Source organism: Paramisgurnus dabryanus, chromosome 15, assembly GCF_030506205.2.
Source record: "Paramisgurnus dabryanus chromosome 15, PD_genome_1.1, whole genome shotgun sequence".
NCBI classification, from domain to species: Eukaryota; Metazoa; Chordata; class Actinopteri; order Cypriniformes; family Cobitidae; genus Paramisgurnus; species Paramisgurnus dabryanus.
The window spans coordinates 15,599,963-15,619,286 of record NC_133351.1 but is presented as its reverse complement, the minus strand read 5'-3'; the positions used below and the strand labels follow the sequence as shown (position 1 = coordinate 15,619,286).

The window sequence follows — 19,324 nt, the reverse complement described above, 5'->3', positions numbered from 1 at the left end:
TTTTAAGATGTCAGTGTAAGTTGTTTTCAGTTTGGACAGCTCTTACATTTTTTTTAAGTAAATGACAACTCTAATCCCTGTCCGAAAAACGCCCCCAGACATTTAAAACTCAGAAACAGACAGTAACCTATGAAAACAAGCCAAAATATTGACTGTTTATGGTTTAATACACGTTGGGACGGTTTCTCGGACAGGGATTAGACTAGTCCTAAACAAAAAAAATGTAAAAGCTGTCCAAACTGAAAACAACTTGCACTGACATATCTTAAAAATACATCAGTGCCCTTAATCCCCTTAAAAATGCACACAAGTATTTTTTTTAGTAAGGCATGTTTGTTAAAACTAATAATACTTCCTAATTAAACTAAGGCCTAGTCCTGGCTTAAGATCATCCTTGTTCATGAAACCGCCCCATGGTGATTTATTTTATTGTGTTAGTATATTTTGTGGATTTATCTGAAATCTGTGGCAACTGACCCAAAAATAATTTTTTGCAAAAACATGACAAGTGAGCAGGATTTTTGTAAAGAAATACAAAATGTATTCATCATATAATAATTTTTCAATAAACACACCATGTACAATCGTATCAACATAAAATTTTCTTTACATGTTGAACACCACTTACTGCAATACTGCTAACAACCTTTCCATTGTCCAGGATAAAATTACTTTTATACTTAACTGTTAACATGAAACACTAGAACATTTCTCCTTATTAGGCCTTTGTGACTTAAAATGTATTAATAACTAACAACAAAAAGGAACTTGTAAAATGCAAACATTGCACAACAACTGCTGGTGAAAATAATAAACAATTGATCAGGAAACTGATCGTCTTCATTCTTATGAGTAGAAATGTATCTTGGTCTCCAGAAAGTTACACAACAAAGTTAGCAATTGAAACATTATTTGACATATTTATGAAAAACTTTAGAAATATTTTCAAACAACAACAAAATAGGAACATTTGTCATCTCTTTAAATTAAGCATTAACTTTAACATGAATGCTTTGGTGACACAGAAGCTCTAAGTTGAAGTGGTGACAGTGGGAGAGATCTCCTGTATAACCTGGTTCAGAATCTCATCTATGACCTCACAGTCATAGTTGACTTGTTCAGGATCCAAAGCAGGAACAAAGGTGACCAAAAGACGAGCGACACTGCTCCTCAGCTGCCTTAACCTGCAGAAAGAACAGAAAATATATTAATATATGTCTCATGTGCATAATACTGTATCTGATATAGGGCATATATTTACAGTAAGCTGGTTGTTGTTATTATAATAATAAACCCCAACCGGATTATCAGGATCTTAAATCATGAAGGATTGATCAATAGGATTTTTACATCAAATTCACCACAGAGTGAACCAAAACTGAACAGTGAAAAGTAAATGGACAATAATATACCATATTTTCTGGACTATAAGTTGCACTTTTCTCATAGTTTCGCAGGTCCTGAAACTTTATTTCTTTATTGAAAATTGTTTCATATGAACCAAGAGAAACCATTACCGTCTACAGCCGCGAGAGTCGCTCTATGCTGCTCCTGTTTTAATGTAATTCAATGGATTCAGTGATGCAGAATGACTTCGGGACCTTTTTGAACTTGATATGGCTTATCGCGTTAATTTAGCTCATTCAGCCTCCCAGGTATGTTCTGTATGCTACTGTGTATCATATGTAAATTATGTTACTTTAACATGTACGGTTTGTGCTATAGTTTAGTTGAATACCTTGCCTTTCCAGATAATGTCTGTTCTTCAGCTTGGATTTTGTGAAATCAATTTCTAAATATGATGTTTTTTCCTCTTCAAAACGCATTTTTGACTGATACGACTTATATTCCAGAGCGACTTATAGTCCGGAATATATGGTAGTTTATTAGTTTTAATAAATAACATTTGGTAAAAAAACCTACTTTGTAAACCTACTTTGCATTTGTCACAGTGTTCTCTCCCCCTGCAGGATTTTCATTGGTCTCTCTGTTCTCTATAATTTGATTCGCACGGTTTCCAGAGCCGTCCTCAGTTTTGTGATGTGCTGTTTGTGTTGAACTGGCTATGTCGGTCCCATTCTGTTCTGGTCCACTCCTGCACTCCACTTTCTCTTTTCTCAAGTGATCCAAGTCTCTCTGCAACTGCTCGCAACGAGCTTTCACCTGTTCCAAGCTTTCCACCTTTAGGTCAAGAAAAATGTAAAAAAATAAAATAAAAACAGTGTAAGACAAGATGAAAACAAAAGTTTTCTGACAGATCAATTATTAGACATCCCTGCTGAAAAAAAAAACAGTTCAACTGGCCAGCACATGTTGTGCTCTGGATTCTGATCACTTGCATGGGACATTGCTGTGCTGGGTTGGTCTTAGTAAAATTTTGATGCAAAGTTTACAAGTGCAAAATTTTATACCTTTGTAACTACAAAATAATGTAATGTTTACTGTTTACTTACCCTTAATAAGCTAAACCAACAAGAACCCTAAGTTAACCAGCATCACTGAGAAGTCAATCATGCTGCTATATTTTAAGAAAATTCATGCTACATATGTAGAACCTACTGGAATTTAGAGAGTATCCAAAATATTTTTAGACACTAACCTTGATTTTTAATTCACCACATTCTGTATTCCGCTGATCTAGCTCTCTCAGAAGAAAATCCACCTGAAGAGCCATTTCATCATCAACATTTGGCGTGGCAGAGTGCCCTGCCCCCTCAGCTTTCATCTTGTCCTGTGCTTCTTTTTCAGCTTTCATCTGCAGCAACATCTCCTCTTGCTTTTTCTTCATCTCGTTTATTGTTTTTGAGAGCTGTTCATTGCGCCGTGTCGCCTCTAAGTAAAGAGTCTTGTAGTCCTTCTCTTCTAATGGGTCAGTTTGGATGTTTTGATGGCTAAACTCTTTCTTAACAGTGAGCTTTAACAGTTCACATTCCTTGTCCTGCAGCTTCAGGGCAAGAGACTGAGCTTGCATCTTATACTCCTCTCTTTCCTTGGCTGTGGCGTCCATGAGTTCCAGAAGACTGTCCTGTTGTTTCTGGGCTTCTAGGGTTGGCATATTGTATATGTTTAGACCAAAGTCCATAGCTGGTTCTTCAGGCATATGACTTGTGCCACCTCTATCATTTCCTTCTGCGAGACTTGGTTTTCTCTCAATATCTACACTTCTACATCTAGAGTCTTCAGAGATCGACCTGTTTATTTCTGTACCTTTATCCTTCCTGCATTCAATCCCTGTGGCATCACTATCCGTCTCTTTTTCCTTTATCTCCCCTTTCTCTATTTTTCTCTGTTGGTCATCTTCCTCTTTTACAATCATATTACATTCTGTCTGGGTTGTCATGCTGACATTTGAAGTTGATGGATTCGTTGTTGCATTTCTGGAACCTTCAGTGGTAGGTGTATCCATGGAAACATCATCACTGTACTGCACATCATTACTTGTACTTCTTTCTAACTTGACCTTGGCAAGGTTAAAGGCTTTAGGTCTTGGCGTGCTCTTCGTCTCATCAATAACAATATCATCATCATCATCATCAGTGTTGCTCTCTTCTTCCTCTTTATCAGTACTGACATTATTATCAGGGATCTCCATCTGTGAGGTCAGAAGATCTGAAATAAATGCAGACGTTGATGGACTTTCGGGTGCGTTGTTACAGTACTCATTAAGTAGTCTTGATTTCTTCAAAGCTTTGCCCTCGCTTTGCTCTCCTGGACTTCTCTTTCTCCTGTAGTAAAGGTTTCAAATATTTAATATCAAATATTTTTATGCAAAAAAAAATAAATAAAACAGGCGAGATGGTTTCATTTGTATAGCCTTATTAACAATACATTACAGCTGCTAAAAGGGTACCAGTGGGCAAGCCAAAGGTGAAATTGAATGAGTAAAACAGGATAATACAAAAAAGAAAGAGAGAGAAATGTACCTTGTAATACGGGAGAGGGATGTGACCTTCGTAATTATTGGCATCATGTCTGAGGGGCTAGAGGCTGAAAAATTCAAATAAAATATTAATATAAATAATTCAGGATTATTATGGGCAAAACAGCTCAGAAAAGTAGGCTTACCAGATCGTGTGATAGGTGTGGAATCAACAGAGCTCCTGGCTGTACAAGCAGCTCTTGAAGTTGTAGGTGTACTGGGTGAGGAAGGGCCCTATTGGAACAAAAAGGGACAGTGAGACTGCATTATACTTTAATAGTGCTTGTCCATTGGTACGATTAGGCTCAACGCAACATGGCCCGCTTTATTTTTGCTCTGTTGTGCTTTTCTACTTCCGCTTCCATGTGGGTGAGATTAACTGTGTTCCAATTCGAAGGCTGCGACCTCTGATGCTTTTTGTTAAAAGTCAAGTTATGTTTTGCATTTATATTATTCAGTGTACAGTGGCAAGAAAAAGTATGTGAACCTTTTGGAATTTCATAGTTTTCAGAATAAATGTGTCATACAATGTGATCTGATCTTCACCTAAGTCAAGAGTATTAACAAATGTGTCTAAAAATAATTGCAAAAAAATTCCGATGTTTCATGTATTTATTGAACACACTCATTTAACAAAGCTGACCAGGGGCCTCATTTATAAAACGTTGCGTAGGATTTGCGTCAGAAGTAGCGTACGGATGAAACATAGGAAACGCGTACGCACAGAAATATTAGGATTTATAAAACCGTGCGCACGCACATCCTACGCATTTTTCCCTTAATAAATCACAATCAATTCTAAATGTAGCGCAGCTTTTGCGGCTTCATGACACGCCCATAGTTGCCCATAAATAGTCCGTGAAACGCCCACATTTAATATGCATTGAATGCGAAATCATGGCAAACACAGAGAGGAAATCAAAAAAACGTAACTTCACTCAATGTGAAGTAGAAGGTATCGTTGGCGAGGTGGAAAAGAGGAGAAAAATGTTGTTTGGAGGGCACATTGTGGGCATTACGCATTGTGATGGGGCATTTTATTTCCATCCATTTAATTGTACCTGACAAGCTACAGATGTCGGTAATAATCGACGTGGAAATGGGACATTGTTCAGCGCAAATGTAATTTCTTGTTGCTTTCTGAATGGTTGAGACATACGCCATACATTGTTTTATCAAAAATAAAACACACTAAAGGCATATGCATGAATACCATAATTCCGTAGATTATGAAGATATGGTTTACTATGAAAACAACTTTCCCCAGTGGACAATTAATACATCTGTCTATCTGTCTATCTATCTATCTATCTATCTATCTATCTATCTATCTATCTATCTATCTATCTATCTATCTATCTATCTATCTATCTATCTACTTAATTATTTATCTATCTGTCTATGTAATTGCATCTATATCTGCTCCGCCAGACGGACACATTGACGAGAATATCAGTTTTGTACATTTTGTTCTGTTAACTATATTCTTTATGAGGATGAATTGCACAACATGCCAATATTATTGCAGAACATATTTCACTTTTCTTTTAGCAAATATGTGTTCATTTGAATTTCTGTTGTAATTTTCGATTTATTTATTTTTTTTCACTGCTGATCGATCAAACGGGTTTTCGTGTAGGCTGTTAATTGTAAGACTTGCTTTGTGAAGTCTTCATGTTATTTATGAGAGGCAGTGTTCTCATTTTCACTTTCACGTGTTTCCTCCATCTGCCGACGGTGTCACCATTTCTCATTTCACCCGTTTTTGTGCGTACGCCTGGGTCAGAGCTTGCGTGACGGACAGCATATTTCCCGTCAAGTTTGGCTTTTTATAAATAACAAGTATTGATTAGAGAGTGGCGTACGCCTTCTTTTGTGCGTACGCAATGTTTATAAATGAGGCCCCAGAACCTGATGCAGCAAAGCAGGCCCAGATCATGATGTTTCCTCCACCATACATTACAGTTGGGATGATGTTTTCATGATGATATGCCGTGCCCTTTCTAGGCCAAATGTAGGACTGTGTTTTTTCCAAAGAGATCAATCTAAGTTATATCAGTCCACAAAACTATTAGCCAATACAGCTGTGAAGTGTCAGTGTACTCTTTTGCAAACTTCAGGCGTGCAGTAATGTTCTTTTGAGTAAGCATTGGCTTCCTTTGTGGTGTCCTGCCATGGATACCCTGCTCGTTCAGTGTTTTACGTATTGTAGACTAATGAAGAGAGATGTTAGCAAGTTCTCTTGATGAAGAGTCTTCATGGTGCTCTTGATGTCATTTTGACTGGGTGCCCACTTCGCCATTTGTACACTGTTTGTCTAACTATAGATTGGTAAATTTCTAAAGTTTTTAAATAACGTTGTAACCCTTTCCAGCTTTATAAAACACAACAATTCTTCATAATAGCTCCTCTGAAAGCTCTTTTTGTCAAGTTATGGCTCACAAAAGCGTGTCCTTCTTGTGCAACGCAAGCTCCAAAAGTTTAAAGGGTTTATATCAAAGTAGCTGTAGTCCACACCTCCAAACGAATTATCTTAACGAGACTACAGCCTGACTCAAATGAGCTTTTCTGAGGTCTTTAACTCAAGGGTTCACATGCTTTTTCCACAAGCATTATGATTTTTTTTGGGTTATTCGTAATGAAGACATGAAAGATCAACTTTTTTAGAATTAAAATTATGTTTGGCCCTTGATTACGATGAAGTTCAGATCACACTTTATGACAAATTTAATCAGAAAACTGAAATACCAAAAGGTTCACACACTTTTTCTTGCCACGGTATACTGTGTATATTTCTAAGGTTGATTAATTTCATACAGTGTTGATTACTTTATCTACAACACTGCATCATATTCAGTAAAATAAAATTAATCTTTATCTGGTTCCATATTTATTTTAATAAGTCAGAAAACTTCTGACGCGGTGGGCACGTACAGTAGATGACGCAAATTATATATAACAATATTATAAATTAGAAGCCTTCAAAAATGGGACACAGCTATAGACTTTTTGTTATAGTTGCACCACCTCTACTGCCGTGACATCATTGTAAACCTGACAAACAAACAAACAGATTTTTTTTTCTAAACTGTGATTAGAAGCACGTACTGTTTGCTGGAGTTTACGCAAAAGGTTTTCTTGTGTTCTTTTGAGATCTTCATTCTGTTGAGCCAGCTCTGCATTTCTCTGTTGTTCCTGCCACAGAAACATCAACAATCAAGTGGATATACAACACAATACAAACATATCAACCACTAGATCAAAAATGTGCAACTACCTGCATTTTCTTCTGCTCCTGCTGTTTTTTCAGACTTTTCTCACTGTATCAAAATAACAAACTTAGTAAGATTATATCACCTTCATTGTCAAATTTGTTTTGTTATAAATGAATTACTGGAGACCTTAATAATACAACAGCAGTACATTATTGACTCACTTAAATACTTAATAAAATGCTTACGATTGGGGTGATTTTTCACATACTCGACTCATATTTGGTAAAAAAAAAAAAAACGATCTGACATTTATGCAATTTTACAGTAAAAACATGACGGCTGCTAGAATGAATATAAAGTATATATATTTTTAAAATAGCACTTAAATAAACATAATGAGAAAAAACATCAAGAACATCAGAAATACTTAAGACACATCAAATAACCACACAAACAGATCACACACAGAACCATATACATGTGCAAATATCACAAAACAAAGGAAACCAGTTTTACAAATGTTGTTTTGACTTTAGGCTACAAACACGTGTAATCACCGTACAGTGAAGGAGAAGTGCTGTGCTGGCTGTGTGCAGGTGGATTGAACTCCCCAAGCGGTCTTCTTGTGGGTGAGTGTGCATAGGTAGATTGGTTTTGATGAGAGGTGTGTGGTGACAATGAAGGTATGCAACCATTGTTCCCTGAACCCATAATATGCTGCATCAGCATTTCAATGTTTGAGGTTAGACGGTCCATCGTGGACGACCACCGGCCCATTGTCTGACCAAATTCATGGTCAGATGTTTCAAGTTGTTGCAGAAGCCGTCTTTTAATCTCAAGGTCCTCCTGTGCAACAGAATCAAAGGGGATTTTCTTCTTTTGCTTCTCTCCTTTGTAATCAGTATGGGGGACGTGGACCCTCTGGTGTTGATTTTCCATCTCTGCAGACACCGAAACCTCTTCGACTTTTACTTTTACACTGGAAATGGACAACACTGGGTCTGTCAGTTCCAAGGTCGAGACCTCTGGTTTTACATCGATGGTCTCTATGCCCGCAGGCAATACGAGCGTGGCTGGAGATCTTCCCCAAATTGACGTACAGAGGTCAAAGAACAGCAAGATCACACGTCCATGGCCATTCCTTCGACCAGAGTCAACCGCCTGCCGGTAGCGGAATCGTATGGCCTTAAGTTTGGTGGTAATATGACCTGTCAAAACACAGTCCAGTTATATAAAGGCGCATAGACATAAACAACACTTGCCAACAAGTCCACGATATGCATCGCGATAACAATGCAACGACAAGATACGTATAACAGTACGTCAATTTTTTTAAATACATTTTTTAAATTAACATTTAGTAAGAGTATTACCGGTTTTAACACTACTGTAACAACTTTTCTTTCGCAGTGGTTTAAATGTTAGATATCCCCGAAAATGTACCATGGTTTTACTGCAGTTAAAACCAAAAAACCATAGTAACTGTAATAAAACCATGGTTACTACACATTAACCATAAAAAACATGGTTACTTTTCGTAAGGGACACTAAGCGTGAATGCGTTTTCATGCTGTTATTGTTAGGAAAAGAGAGCACGTGCTCGCTTAAATAGATTTTAACTTCATGATGATAAACTTTGCATTTCATCGGAGGTTCACCTAAACTCCGTTACACCACACGCACACTGTGGTAGACATAATTTCATAATACTCGGACTTTTGATCTACAATTTTAGATACAAAACGATAGTCCATGCGATGATCTACTTATATAATTATTGAAACAAACTAAAGTTGCACCTCGTGCAGATAGGCTGCAGTCCCTGCCCCCCGCAGAAACGCTACATTGACATGATTGCGTAAGAAAACGTGTTATGTTTAAATTGACAGATATATTAGCCCGCGTTTAAACTTAAATATAAACATCATAGCTATAATACAATCTATACCTCTGTTGATCTCCTCCTTTTTGTGCCGATAATCCTTTCCCAACGCCATGGCTTCCTCCGGTGCTGGATAGCGCTCCCTAAATCTCTCGAATATTTCGCTGTATTTGCTCTGACATGCCTCCCAATCAGAATCTTCAGCGCCCTTGATCTCCTTGAAATCTTTAGTTACTTTGAGTAACAATTCAACCTCATCATCTGTCCACACGAAAAAGTCCCTGTATTTCTTCGTCTTCATGCTCATTGTTGTACAATCTGTGATGGCTAGTAACCAACTTCCTGTTTACACTGTATGCGCATGCCCAGTGTGCAGAAATAGGTCATGTGACATGCGTTTTCGCTCGTGTAGTGTGGACGGACATCTTTTTTGAAAAAAAGTGAAAACTGCAGACCTCTATGTCTATTTTTGTTATAAAACGCCTTGTTTAAATCACAATATGTTATTTTCACAGCTAAGGGTCAGCATCAAAAAAAAAAATTGCAGCTTGACGATGCTATTAAGGAGCATGGAATGATGGTAGTTGTAGTCTTACCTACACTGACGATTGAAAATCAGTCCAATGGTACTCAAAAATCATGTGTATTGATGATGCACTGGTTCCCATTCATGACTCAGACTATGGTGGCCCACCACAGTGTAATTTGTTTCACCACAATTTCAAAACAAACCAAACTTTTTATACAATTGTTCACCATTAACTGTTATCCTCACTTCAGATCCAGTGCAATGCGCACATCACACACAAACATAAAGTCTTTATTCACTTTTCATAACAACATAAAGCATTGTTTTGAATGCATGTGCGCTGCACAGATTGATCTTGTGAGCGGGACTCGATAGCTGTGTTACTGACAGGCGGATGACATCAAAGTATTGCGAGAGTGATTTGAAATCAAACTTCTCTGCAGGATTTCTTGAATAGTTCTTGTTGTACTTTAATGTCATCCGCCTGATGGTTCTTGCATCGTCGTGTGAATTCGAAAACACCTAGTAGGCTATTGCTTTTGGCGATCGTATGATGTCATACACTGATTGGGCTGCATGAATCGAATGCATTTATGATTTCTACCACCGTAAATGTGGAAACAAAAACATTTGCTACAATGTAAGTACACATGTGAACATAATAAACATAACACTGTGCTAGTCATTTTTTGATATACATTTTGGGCCTTTAAAGGGACACTCCACTTTTTTGAAAATACTAGCTAATTTTCCAGCTCCCCTAGATATTTTTACCGTTTTGGAATCCATTAAGCAAAGTCCTTAATTATTACGTCAGAATGAGAGTATAGTTCCCAGCCATATCAGCCTAGAAAATTGCAACTTTTAATTTTCTGTCGTTCACAATATAACTACAGAAGAGTCAAGTTTTAAATAGGAAAAATATCAAAACTCTTTAGTTATTTTTGAGTGCGATGCTAATGGTCTAATCAGATTCAATGGATTATGCTAAACTATGCTAAAAGTGATACCGCCAGACCTGGAGATCGGCTAAATGGATTCCTAAACGGTAAAAATCAAATGTTTAACTCTAGGGAAGCTGGAAAATAAGCCTATTATTAAATAAAGTGGCGTGTCCCTTTAAACACTAATGCATTAGTTTTGACCTAGCATAAGTATTAATGTGAGTCAAACTGCAATGCTGTTGTATTAATCCTCCTTTGGTATAAGACAGCAGAATTCGAACAACTTGAGGGTCAGTAAAAGATCACAGTACTTTAATATTTGGATGAACTAATCCTTTAAAGATGAAGTGTGCTAAAATACTAGTTTCCATCCCAGTTTAATATGAAGACTGATAGGAGGATTTTACAGAAAAGTGTAAACACTTTGGCAGTGTGGTGTTTCAGACGAGTGCTGTCAGATTGAGTAGCTCAACTAGTGGAAGATACGAGGTGAATTATCATTAGGGGTTGTGTACACCAAAACCTTTACGCCCGCGGCCGGCGCATGTTTTTAATTGTTTCCAAAAACAATTTCAAATAAGCCAGCAGCTAGCGGTTTTCTTCCGCGCTGAAAACCGGTGCACAGCGGTTTTTCCACGCTCAGTGTTGAGCACCGAGAGTTGAAAAATGTTCAACTTTGGATGAAAAGCTCCGCTCATCAATGTCAGTTCTGGAATCCAATCACAGAAGAGGAGTGGCGGGACAAGTATCACAGCAACCACCCGTCTCACAGCTGCTCTCAAGCGCTTAGCTGAAGAAAGCTGGCACTCAGCTGAAAAACAGCTGGCATTCGGCGTTGTCCAGGCGTTTTCAGCCGCGTTTAAAAGTTTTGGTGTACACAACCCTTTACTGCAGAACTGGAGGCACACAATGATACATTTCACCTTTAGTTAAAACAAATGATTCAACTCACTGCTGTTTGTATTCTTTCAAGCAGGTTGATGTTTCATCTTCAGAATCTTCAGCTTCCTCTGGTTTATCACATCCCCTGAATTCAAACAAATTTTTAAAAATTATGGACTTGCACTTTGGGGAATACTGGCCAGAACATATCTTTTTTTCTGGTATTTAGTTCTTCTTTTGGGCATCTTCTTGTATGCCATTTTCGACAAGCCAAGAATTGTATTTTTTTTTGCAAATGTGAGTTGCAAATTGCAAGTCCCATTTAAAAAAAAGTTCTTGTAACAGTAAATTAAAAGATTTTATATAATCCGCAAAATCATTTAGAGCATATTTAAAGTCGGCATGAAACAAAAGTAGCGATTGTCATTTTCCCCATCATGATGTATATCTGAGTGATACGGTTTCTGAAATGAGAAAAAAGGTAGGGCAGGACTTGATTTCGTCCATCAAGAACTGATTGGATTGTTTGAAGTTGCTACTTGCTAATTGTTGTGACATTTTCCCGGGCCCCATCCTCGCGCCATTCCTAGTGACATGGAAGAGAGGATGTTTCGAGGGGAGGAGATTAGTGTTTTTGATTAAGATTATAAAGGCCCATTAATTTTTTTTTAAATCATGAAGCTCACAGACAAGTCATTTGTAAAAAAAAAATCACAATTTTCAAAAAAAAAGGTTTCTTTTTAATTTCATGCCGACTTTAAGATTTCACCTAAATGTGCAATGTGTTTCTTCTTAATTGTTGCTCAAATGCATAGTTTTTTTCCCTCACAATTATTTTTTTACTTGTGATTTGGCAATAATTTTTTCTATGTTTTCCCTTTATGGCTAAGGTCTGATCTTGCTTTTAGTTGACAAATTGAGTATACAAATCAGCATATTCTTTATGGAACTTAATTTTATACCTATGCAAATAGCTACTTAATAAATGATGTACAGTATATTACTCAAATAAAAGGTTTCACTGATTCTCTGATGACTTTTTGCTACTTGAATCCTTTGCTGCTTGAAACAAACCTGTACTCTGTGATAGGGTTCATTCGACAGAACCATTTTTCAGGGAGTTTATCTGTGTCTATGCCATCTGGGAGTTTCCGCCACTTCTGACAGTAATCACACTGAACCCAGTTCTGGTCAGGATTTTTCCTTTAGGGTTAACAAAACACATGTTTATATATGTGAATGTTGTGAATTATTTGATTAAAGCAACCATAAATGTATGTTTGTTTAGGTGTATACTAACGGTATATCCTCCACAGGTACTGTGCTGTTGAGACCTTTTGCATGGCGTATCGCTTTCCAATACTCTTCTAGCTTCACACCCAAAGTAGCAATGGTTCTTCTGTTTGGACAAACAATAACATAGATATAACATATTTGCTTTGGAAATCTTATGAAAAATAACTTGTTTTTTATATAATTTACATGCTTGTCAAATTAGTCATTAAACATATTTTTTCATTTCTGGCTTTGAAGTTTGTGATATTTTAGAAATTAAAAACTATCCCATCTTAACATGAAGAAAATCAGATTTTGTTTTTGAGCAATCTGACACCGCAACATTGCCTCAACCAACAGTGTATGGAAAACAATATTCAAAATTAGGATATTCATATTTAGTCAAATAAAGTTAACAACACCTTTAAAGGCTCTCTAAGCGAATCTGCGAGACGTTAGTTATTGTTGACGTTTGAAACTGTTTTCAAACAGACGGAGCGTAGATAACTCCTCCCCCTCCCTTCCGTGCTTTCATGAACGCGCCCAACCCCCACCCTCAAATCCTTTTTGTGGTTTATAGACCTTTTGCGTGTTTGCAAACAGAGATGACGTTTTTTGTGGGCGGAGCCCAACTGGTGGCAGAACGTGAATGCTTCTCAATAGAGGTGTGAAGTGTTTTTGCATTAAACTGTGATTTATATGGATCCGGTGTTCTGCAGAAGTCTGTTTCCCCTATATTTCTCTTAAGTATAATGTTTCTTATAACGTTTTCACCAAGTTACGTTTATTTTTTTAAATAAATTAAAAGTTTAAATGGCTTGGCTACTATTGTGTGCATGTATGTAATGTATATGTATTGTTCTTTATTGGTTAATCAATTATTTTTACAGTATGAATCGCTGAAGTACTTATAAGAGCAATACTATCATGTATTCTGTATAATATCATTTATTAAATATTTCATCATTTCCTGTTTTCAATTTCTTCCTTATATTTTTAGCCTACGTGTTTGATCTAAAACTATGATGTTTACATACAAATTAATTTGTATAGGCCTGTTTATATATTATTAACACTTTACATCGTGTGTGTGTGTGTGCTATGTTTATATATTTATTAGTTAACATCATAATTTAGAACAAACAGGAAGAAGACATAGGCTAAGAAAAAACCCACGAAAAAAACCACGAAAACTTTAATAAATGGTAATATTATTGATATTATGAACTAATTAAAATCTTTAATCTTTCTAAATAAATTATAAACGTAACGTGATGAAAACGCTGTAAGAAACCCATAGAGGGATCAGACTTCAAAAGAACAGCGGATATCTTCTCTAATAATTTTCTATTCAAATTATTAAAAGATTTCCAGATGATTTCATCACTCCAGTCTGTCCGGTTGAGGGCTTTTATTGCAACCATAAACACCTACGTTTATCTTCAAATGGTGTCTTCGACGACGGTATACTATAAAAATGAAGGTCATCTATTTTGGCATTCCTATTCTGATACTCAACAGCACAACAAAACATTTTCTAGTGAGATATATTGTTCGTTTCACTCGCGTCTCATTCACTTCCACTGTTTTTCTGCCACCACATACGCGCGTGACGTAACTGTGACGTCGACTCGCAAAAGGTCTATTGGCTGGAATACTTTGTTTTGTTTTGTGATGCTAGGTTTGGCCACTTGTTGATATTGCCGTTTGTGAAGCCTGGGCTGTCTACAGAGATCGCGTTTTTTTACAGTTTGATCAGCGGACAGGCAGCAAGCAGATAGTGAGGAGATGTTTCCGGTATGTAACAAAAAATGTTTTATGGTCTAAAACGCTTCAATTCGCTTAGAGCGCCTTTAAACGCAATGGATACTTATGCATGTTGTATCAAATTTACAGACAGATTGAATACTAGCCAAAACCAATAATTCCTAACTCATATTGCTGTCCATCTGGGGTTATGTATGACACTCACCTGTACTCATCTGTATAGTCGAAATCTTGCTTGTTATGTGTTGGCTTGAGGAAGTTGCACTCGATTACTGCAATGACTCCTACTCCCCTGTTATTTGCCTAAAACAAGAAACAAATTCCTAATAGTAAACACTAAGAATGAGCATTTAAAATAAAATATTTTAAATAGTTCAGGCATGAATTAATTTACCTTGTTTTGGCATCCAACACGCTCATAGGATTTGATAAGTCTGTTTTTATGGTACATCATGACTCCATAATGCTCTTTGCTCTTGGTGTTGTAACCAAATGTAATTGAGATTCTTTCTTTCTGGGAAGAACAGACTTAAGGAAACGTCACTGTATTCATTGACTTGGTAGACCAATATAAGCCTGTAAACAATACCAACATTCAAAACTACCTATTAATCCGAGTGTCTTGAAGTGTTGAACCATTAATACTGCTATAGAACGCCTATACTGCAATAATACTGCAATATTTTTTAAAGCTATTTTGAAACAATGTGTTTTGTGAAAGACTTTATATAAATAAACTGACTTAACATAATTATGTCTAAGTTGTTTCAATTTTGAAGTTTCAATGTCTAGAAGCTAAAAAATGTCTAGTACAAATGTGAAATGACAGCTTGCTCTGTTTTTATTAGATGGATACATTTAGAAAGGTAGGTTTGTATTTATCCTTCACAATGTGTGCCAGGCTTTTAGCAATCAGCTGAGTTTTCACTTTAGATCCACGGATGTTAATCTGCATTCTGGGCTTCAAGTAAAGGACACTACAGTATGCCTGAAAGAAAACAACATTCATACACATTGTTATTTTATTTATGTCCAAACTGTCAGATAGTGTAGTGAAGTCACCACTAGAATAATAAAATAGAGATTACAGTCCACTTTACTGTAATTTATCCATTAAAAAGGCAATGGTATAGTACTCACTCTCAAGGAGAAGTCACTCTCTGGGCTCGACTGCAATACATGACAGGGTTGCCTGTATTGCTCTTTTTCACTCTCAAACACATCAGCTGGAATCTGGATATCATAACGGTTCACCTCAAAGTCAAACTCAGATTTGCCTGTCGATGTTCTAAGGCAAACAAAAATATTCCCATTTACCAAAGCACTTAAGTGCTTTATCCCTGTGCTTTAGTACATCTGATTTCTAATAGCAGACCATCTAAACTAGTCTTCTCAATCTTGCACAATTCTGTGAGCTTTGCTGACTCCTTGGGCAGCATACTCACTTGCGGAGGTTCCAGATTATTATTCGCGTTCCTGTAGAATCCTTGGAAAGGTGTGTGTTGATGGCCTCGAGCTCTGCGAGTAGCTCTTCTTCTGTCTGGAATAGAGAGTACTGAAGAATGGCTTGGAGACTTTCTATGTGCTGTGGCTCAGGACGGAGTGAGAGGAAGGGTCAAGGATCGTCAAAACATAAATACAAAATACATGCAGCATGCTTAGCTTAAATAAAAACTAATGACTGAAACTATTGGAAGGAGACACAAAAGCAATATTCTGTTGTTTTCTTAATCACCCTTTTTCTCCCTGTTTTTGCAAATAAGGATATTTGACTCTCCGGTGCGTTTAAATGTGACAATTGGTACGACAATGTTCTCCGCTTGAATCTTTTGAAGGTACGTCTGTGACAGCATGCCCACGCACATTGAATCTTTCTTCTTTGAAAACACAATGGCGTCTTTTCCCAAGCGCATGGAGCCTGACTTAAATCCATTGCCGTACAAACCGATGGGGACATGGCCGTTTATTGTCTCCTTATCACTGAAGCCAAAACTAAAAGGAAAATAAATGCAAGGTAGTGAGTGGTGGAAAACTATTATAATGACAAGGTTTGGCCTGCTAAAGGTTCATAAAGGTTGCTGTAGCTTAAAACGTAAATGATGGACTTCCAAAATGTGCTATCAATTGGTTTGAATTCTCACTCACCTAAGCATTTTGTACATTTTGTTATAATCCATTCCTGCTCCATTATCCATGAAAGTAAGACAGTCTTGATCTCTAATCCTCGTTTTATCAATCCAGAACTGCCTGGCACTAACATCTGGGTCGTAGGCATTGTCTAAGAGCCAGTAGGAAAATACATGTAAACTCTTCTCACATTATGCAACATTAGTCTTTGTTTAAAGGGGACATTTCACAAAACTTTTTTAAGATGCAAAATAAATCTTTAGTGTCCACAGAGTGCGTATCTTAAAATACCATATAGATAATTTAAAGCATGTTAAAATTCCCAATTTGTAGTTGTGAGCAAAAATGTGCTGTTGTTGGGTGTGTCTTTTAAAATGCAAATGAGCTGATGAAATGCAAACAATGATCACCATGATAGTGGTTTGTTTGAAACTCAATTGTGCTGTCAATTATTTTTTTCTCTCTCTGCACTAAATGGCAATGCCGTAGTTGAATAGTTGTAGATTAAGGGGTGGTATTATTATAATAAGATCCCCTTCTGACATCACAAGGGGAGGAAATTTCAATGACCCATTTTTCACATGCTTGCAGAGTTACTTGCAGAGGTTTTTTCATATTTTCTACATTAATAGAAGCACTGGGGGCCCAATTATAGCACTCAAACATGGAAAAAGTCAGATTTTCATGATATGTCCCCTTTAAGTGGTTCCTAAAGGAGCTTTAAACAATTTCAGTACTCTTTAATACTGTACTTTCAGCAAACAGCATCATCAAGGATATCACAGGTCATGGAAACATAAATAGTCTTTCATTAAACCTTGCTACATCTCAAGGTGAAAACAATAAACTGACATCATTGCTTACTGTATTACAACATACATGGTAAATACATGGAATGTCACAATTTTTTACAGTAGTCAATTTCTTTCTGTGATTATAAATCTGTGACTCTAATTCAGGGGTAGGCAACGTCGGTCCTTGAGTGCCGATCAAGGTCTAAAGCAGTGGTTCTCAACTCCAGTCCTCGGCCCCCCCTCCCAGAATGTTTTAGATGTCTTCATATATAACACCTGATTTAGTTCATCAGCTTGTTATTGTGTTAATTAAGGAAACCTTTCAAACATTCTGGAAGGGGCCTGACGAGTGGAATCAGATTTTTCATATTAGCAGACATCTAAAACATTCTTGGGGGTGGGCGAGGACTGGAGTTGAGAACCACTGGTCTAAAGAGTCACCTGAAAAATATTTGTAGGCGAGGTCTTATCAGGGTTGGAACTAAAAATCTGCAGGACATCGGCACTCTGGGACCAATGTTGCCTACCCCAGCTAAGCCAAGCACTGAACTCACCTATCAGCTCAGCAATGGCACTGAAAGGCCAGGTGTGGCTGGTAGAGTTGGTGTGAAGAAACTTTGGATTGAGCTATAAATGGGAAAAGACGCAGGGTTACAGTTTACAATGTTTGTGTGGAAGCAATAAGCCATATTGCTCAATACCTTGTCAAACACTATTTGCTTTTATTAAATGGTTACCACACAAACAAATACTGTATTATAATATAAAATACAATTAATTTATATAAAATTGTATTGTACTAATATACAAATATTCAAATATACATTCAACTTTCATGAAGTAGTATCACTAAAAACCTTCCTTTTCCGCTGAAAAAAATAGTCACAGGCCGCCTGTTTCTTTACGTTTACGTTGCTAAGGGCAAAGGGTGCTGTGCAGTAATACACAGAATCGTTTTGTGCAGCAGACATATGTGTGTGTGTTTCATTGTAAAGAAAACACAGCTATTGACTAATCAGAATCAAGGACTGAAACTAAAATTTAAAACGTACTTCTTATATTTACTATGTGTCATACGTTATATACAAAATATAATCCCTGGCTTTAAACTAATAAAGTTCGTTACTTGATTAAATAAAAATTCACTTTATTCAGAATCGGAAAGAGTTTTATTGCCAAGTTCACACACACAAGGAATTTGCTTTGACCACAAGAGCCTTAATGGTAGAACAAAGTAGAGACATAATAGTGCAACAAAAAACATAGTATATTCTGATTATTATAACTAATAAACATATCTATTTGTTCAACACTGACAACAAGAGTCGGAAATAACAAGCCTTTAGTGTGTTATTGCATATACTAATAATAACCGGTTTATTGCATATGCATCGCTGGATAACCACTGCACACTTGTTCAAACAAATCATCTTGTCGTTGAAATAAAACTGAAAGTAAAAATGCATCAATAAGCCTTTCTGATTGGAGAAACAACACATACGTCACGATTCTAAACACACGCAATGACATATGATGATCACATACATAAAATAATATATGATCACACATGACACCTAATATTACTATTAACTATTTGCCATTCTATCTTATGTGCAAATATGCTGACAATTAAAGATGATGCAAGTTAAGCACTTGACCACTGATAATGCTAACAATGCGGAAAGTCATTATGTAACTTATTCAACATGTAGTCTAATAAATGTTTTGAATCATTTCCACTAGAAGAATGTGATATGAAATATGTCAGGTACATACCGCGCTTAGCGGGATGCCTCTCTCTGTTTGAACCGACATAATTGTTATGTTTCATCTACGAGCCCGCGACGATACAAAAGTTCCAGGAGGCGTGAGATCCTACATCCGGGGGCGTGACCCAACCTAGAGTATGCTGGATATTCAAAATAAAAGACCTTATTATTACTTTAAAGTAAATAACAATGCTCCTTTATTATGCATAGGTTTAGGCCAA

At 36.8% G+C, this 19,324-nt stretch overlaps 1 protein-coding gene across 3 annotated transcripts; it reads right to left on the bottom strand.

The window, feature by feature from the left end:
* Positions 1-542: 542 nt before the first annotated feature.
* On the bottom strand, positions 543-19,224 carry LOC135733314 (MORC family CW-type zinc finger protein 3). 3 transcript variants are annotated; one of them, XM_065251749.2, is made up of 19 exons: positions 19,111-19,224; positions 17,889-17,961; positions 16,559-16,691; positions 16,182-16,405; positions 15,859-16,015; positions 15,554-15,701; positions 15,270-15,401; positions 14,808-14,927; positions 14,619-14,716; positions 12,672-12,770; positions 12,446-12,574; positions 11,442-11,516; positions 7,197-7,239; positions 7,028-7,114; positions 4,066-4,153; positions 3,924-3,987; positions 2,600-3,725; positions 1,937-2,181; positions 543-1,184 (listed from the first exon to the last, which is right to left on the bottom strand). In XM_065251749.2, exons 1-19 carry the CDS (start codon positions 19,147-19,149, stop codon positions 1,031-1,033), a joined length of 3,234 nt encoding a protein of 1,077 aa, XP_065107821.1. In that variant the 5' UTR covers positions 19,150-19,224; the 3' UTR covers positions 543-1,030. The 3 variants fall into 3 exon arrangements, with proteins under 3 accessions (XP_065107821.1, XP_065107823.1, XP_065107822.1); XM_065251750.1 differs by having other exon boundaries at positions 1,060-1,184; positions 1,924-2,181; XM_065251751.2 differs by lacking the exons at positions 11,442-11,516; positions 12,446-12,574; positions 12,672-12,770; ... (7 more) ...; positions 17,889-17,961; positions 19,111-19,224 and adding exons at positions 7,697-8,342; positions 9,083-9,544 and having other exon boundaries at positions 545-1,184.
* Between the last annotated feature and the right edge of the window lie 100 nt (positions 19,225-19,324).

Excerpts from the sequence above, each read along its gene's own strand:
- LOC135733314 (XM_065251749.2), bottom strand. The coding sequence starts at position 19,149 with ATGTCGGTTCAAACAGAGAGAGGCATCCCGCTAAGCGCG. Across the intron at positions 16,692-17,888 it reads TGCCATTGCTGAGCTGATAG|ACAATGCCTACGACCCAGAT; the intron begins GTGAGTTCAGTG and ends ACTGGCTCTTAG. Across the intron at positions 7,115-7,196 it reads AGGAGCAGAAGAAAATGCAG|GAACAACAGAGAAATGCAGA; the intron begins GTAGTTGCACAT and ends TTTCTGTGGCAG.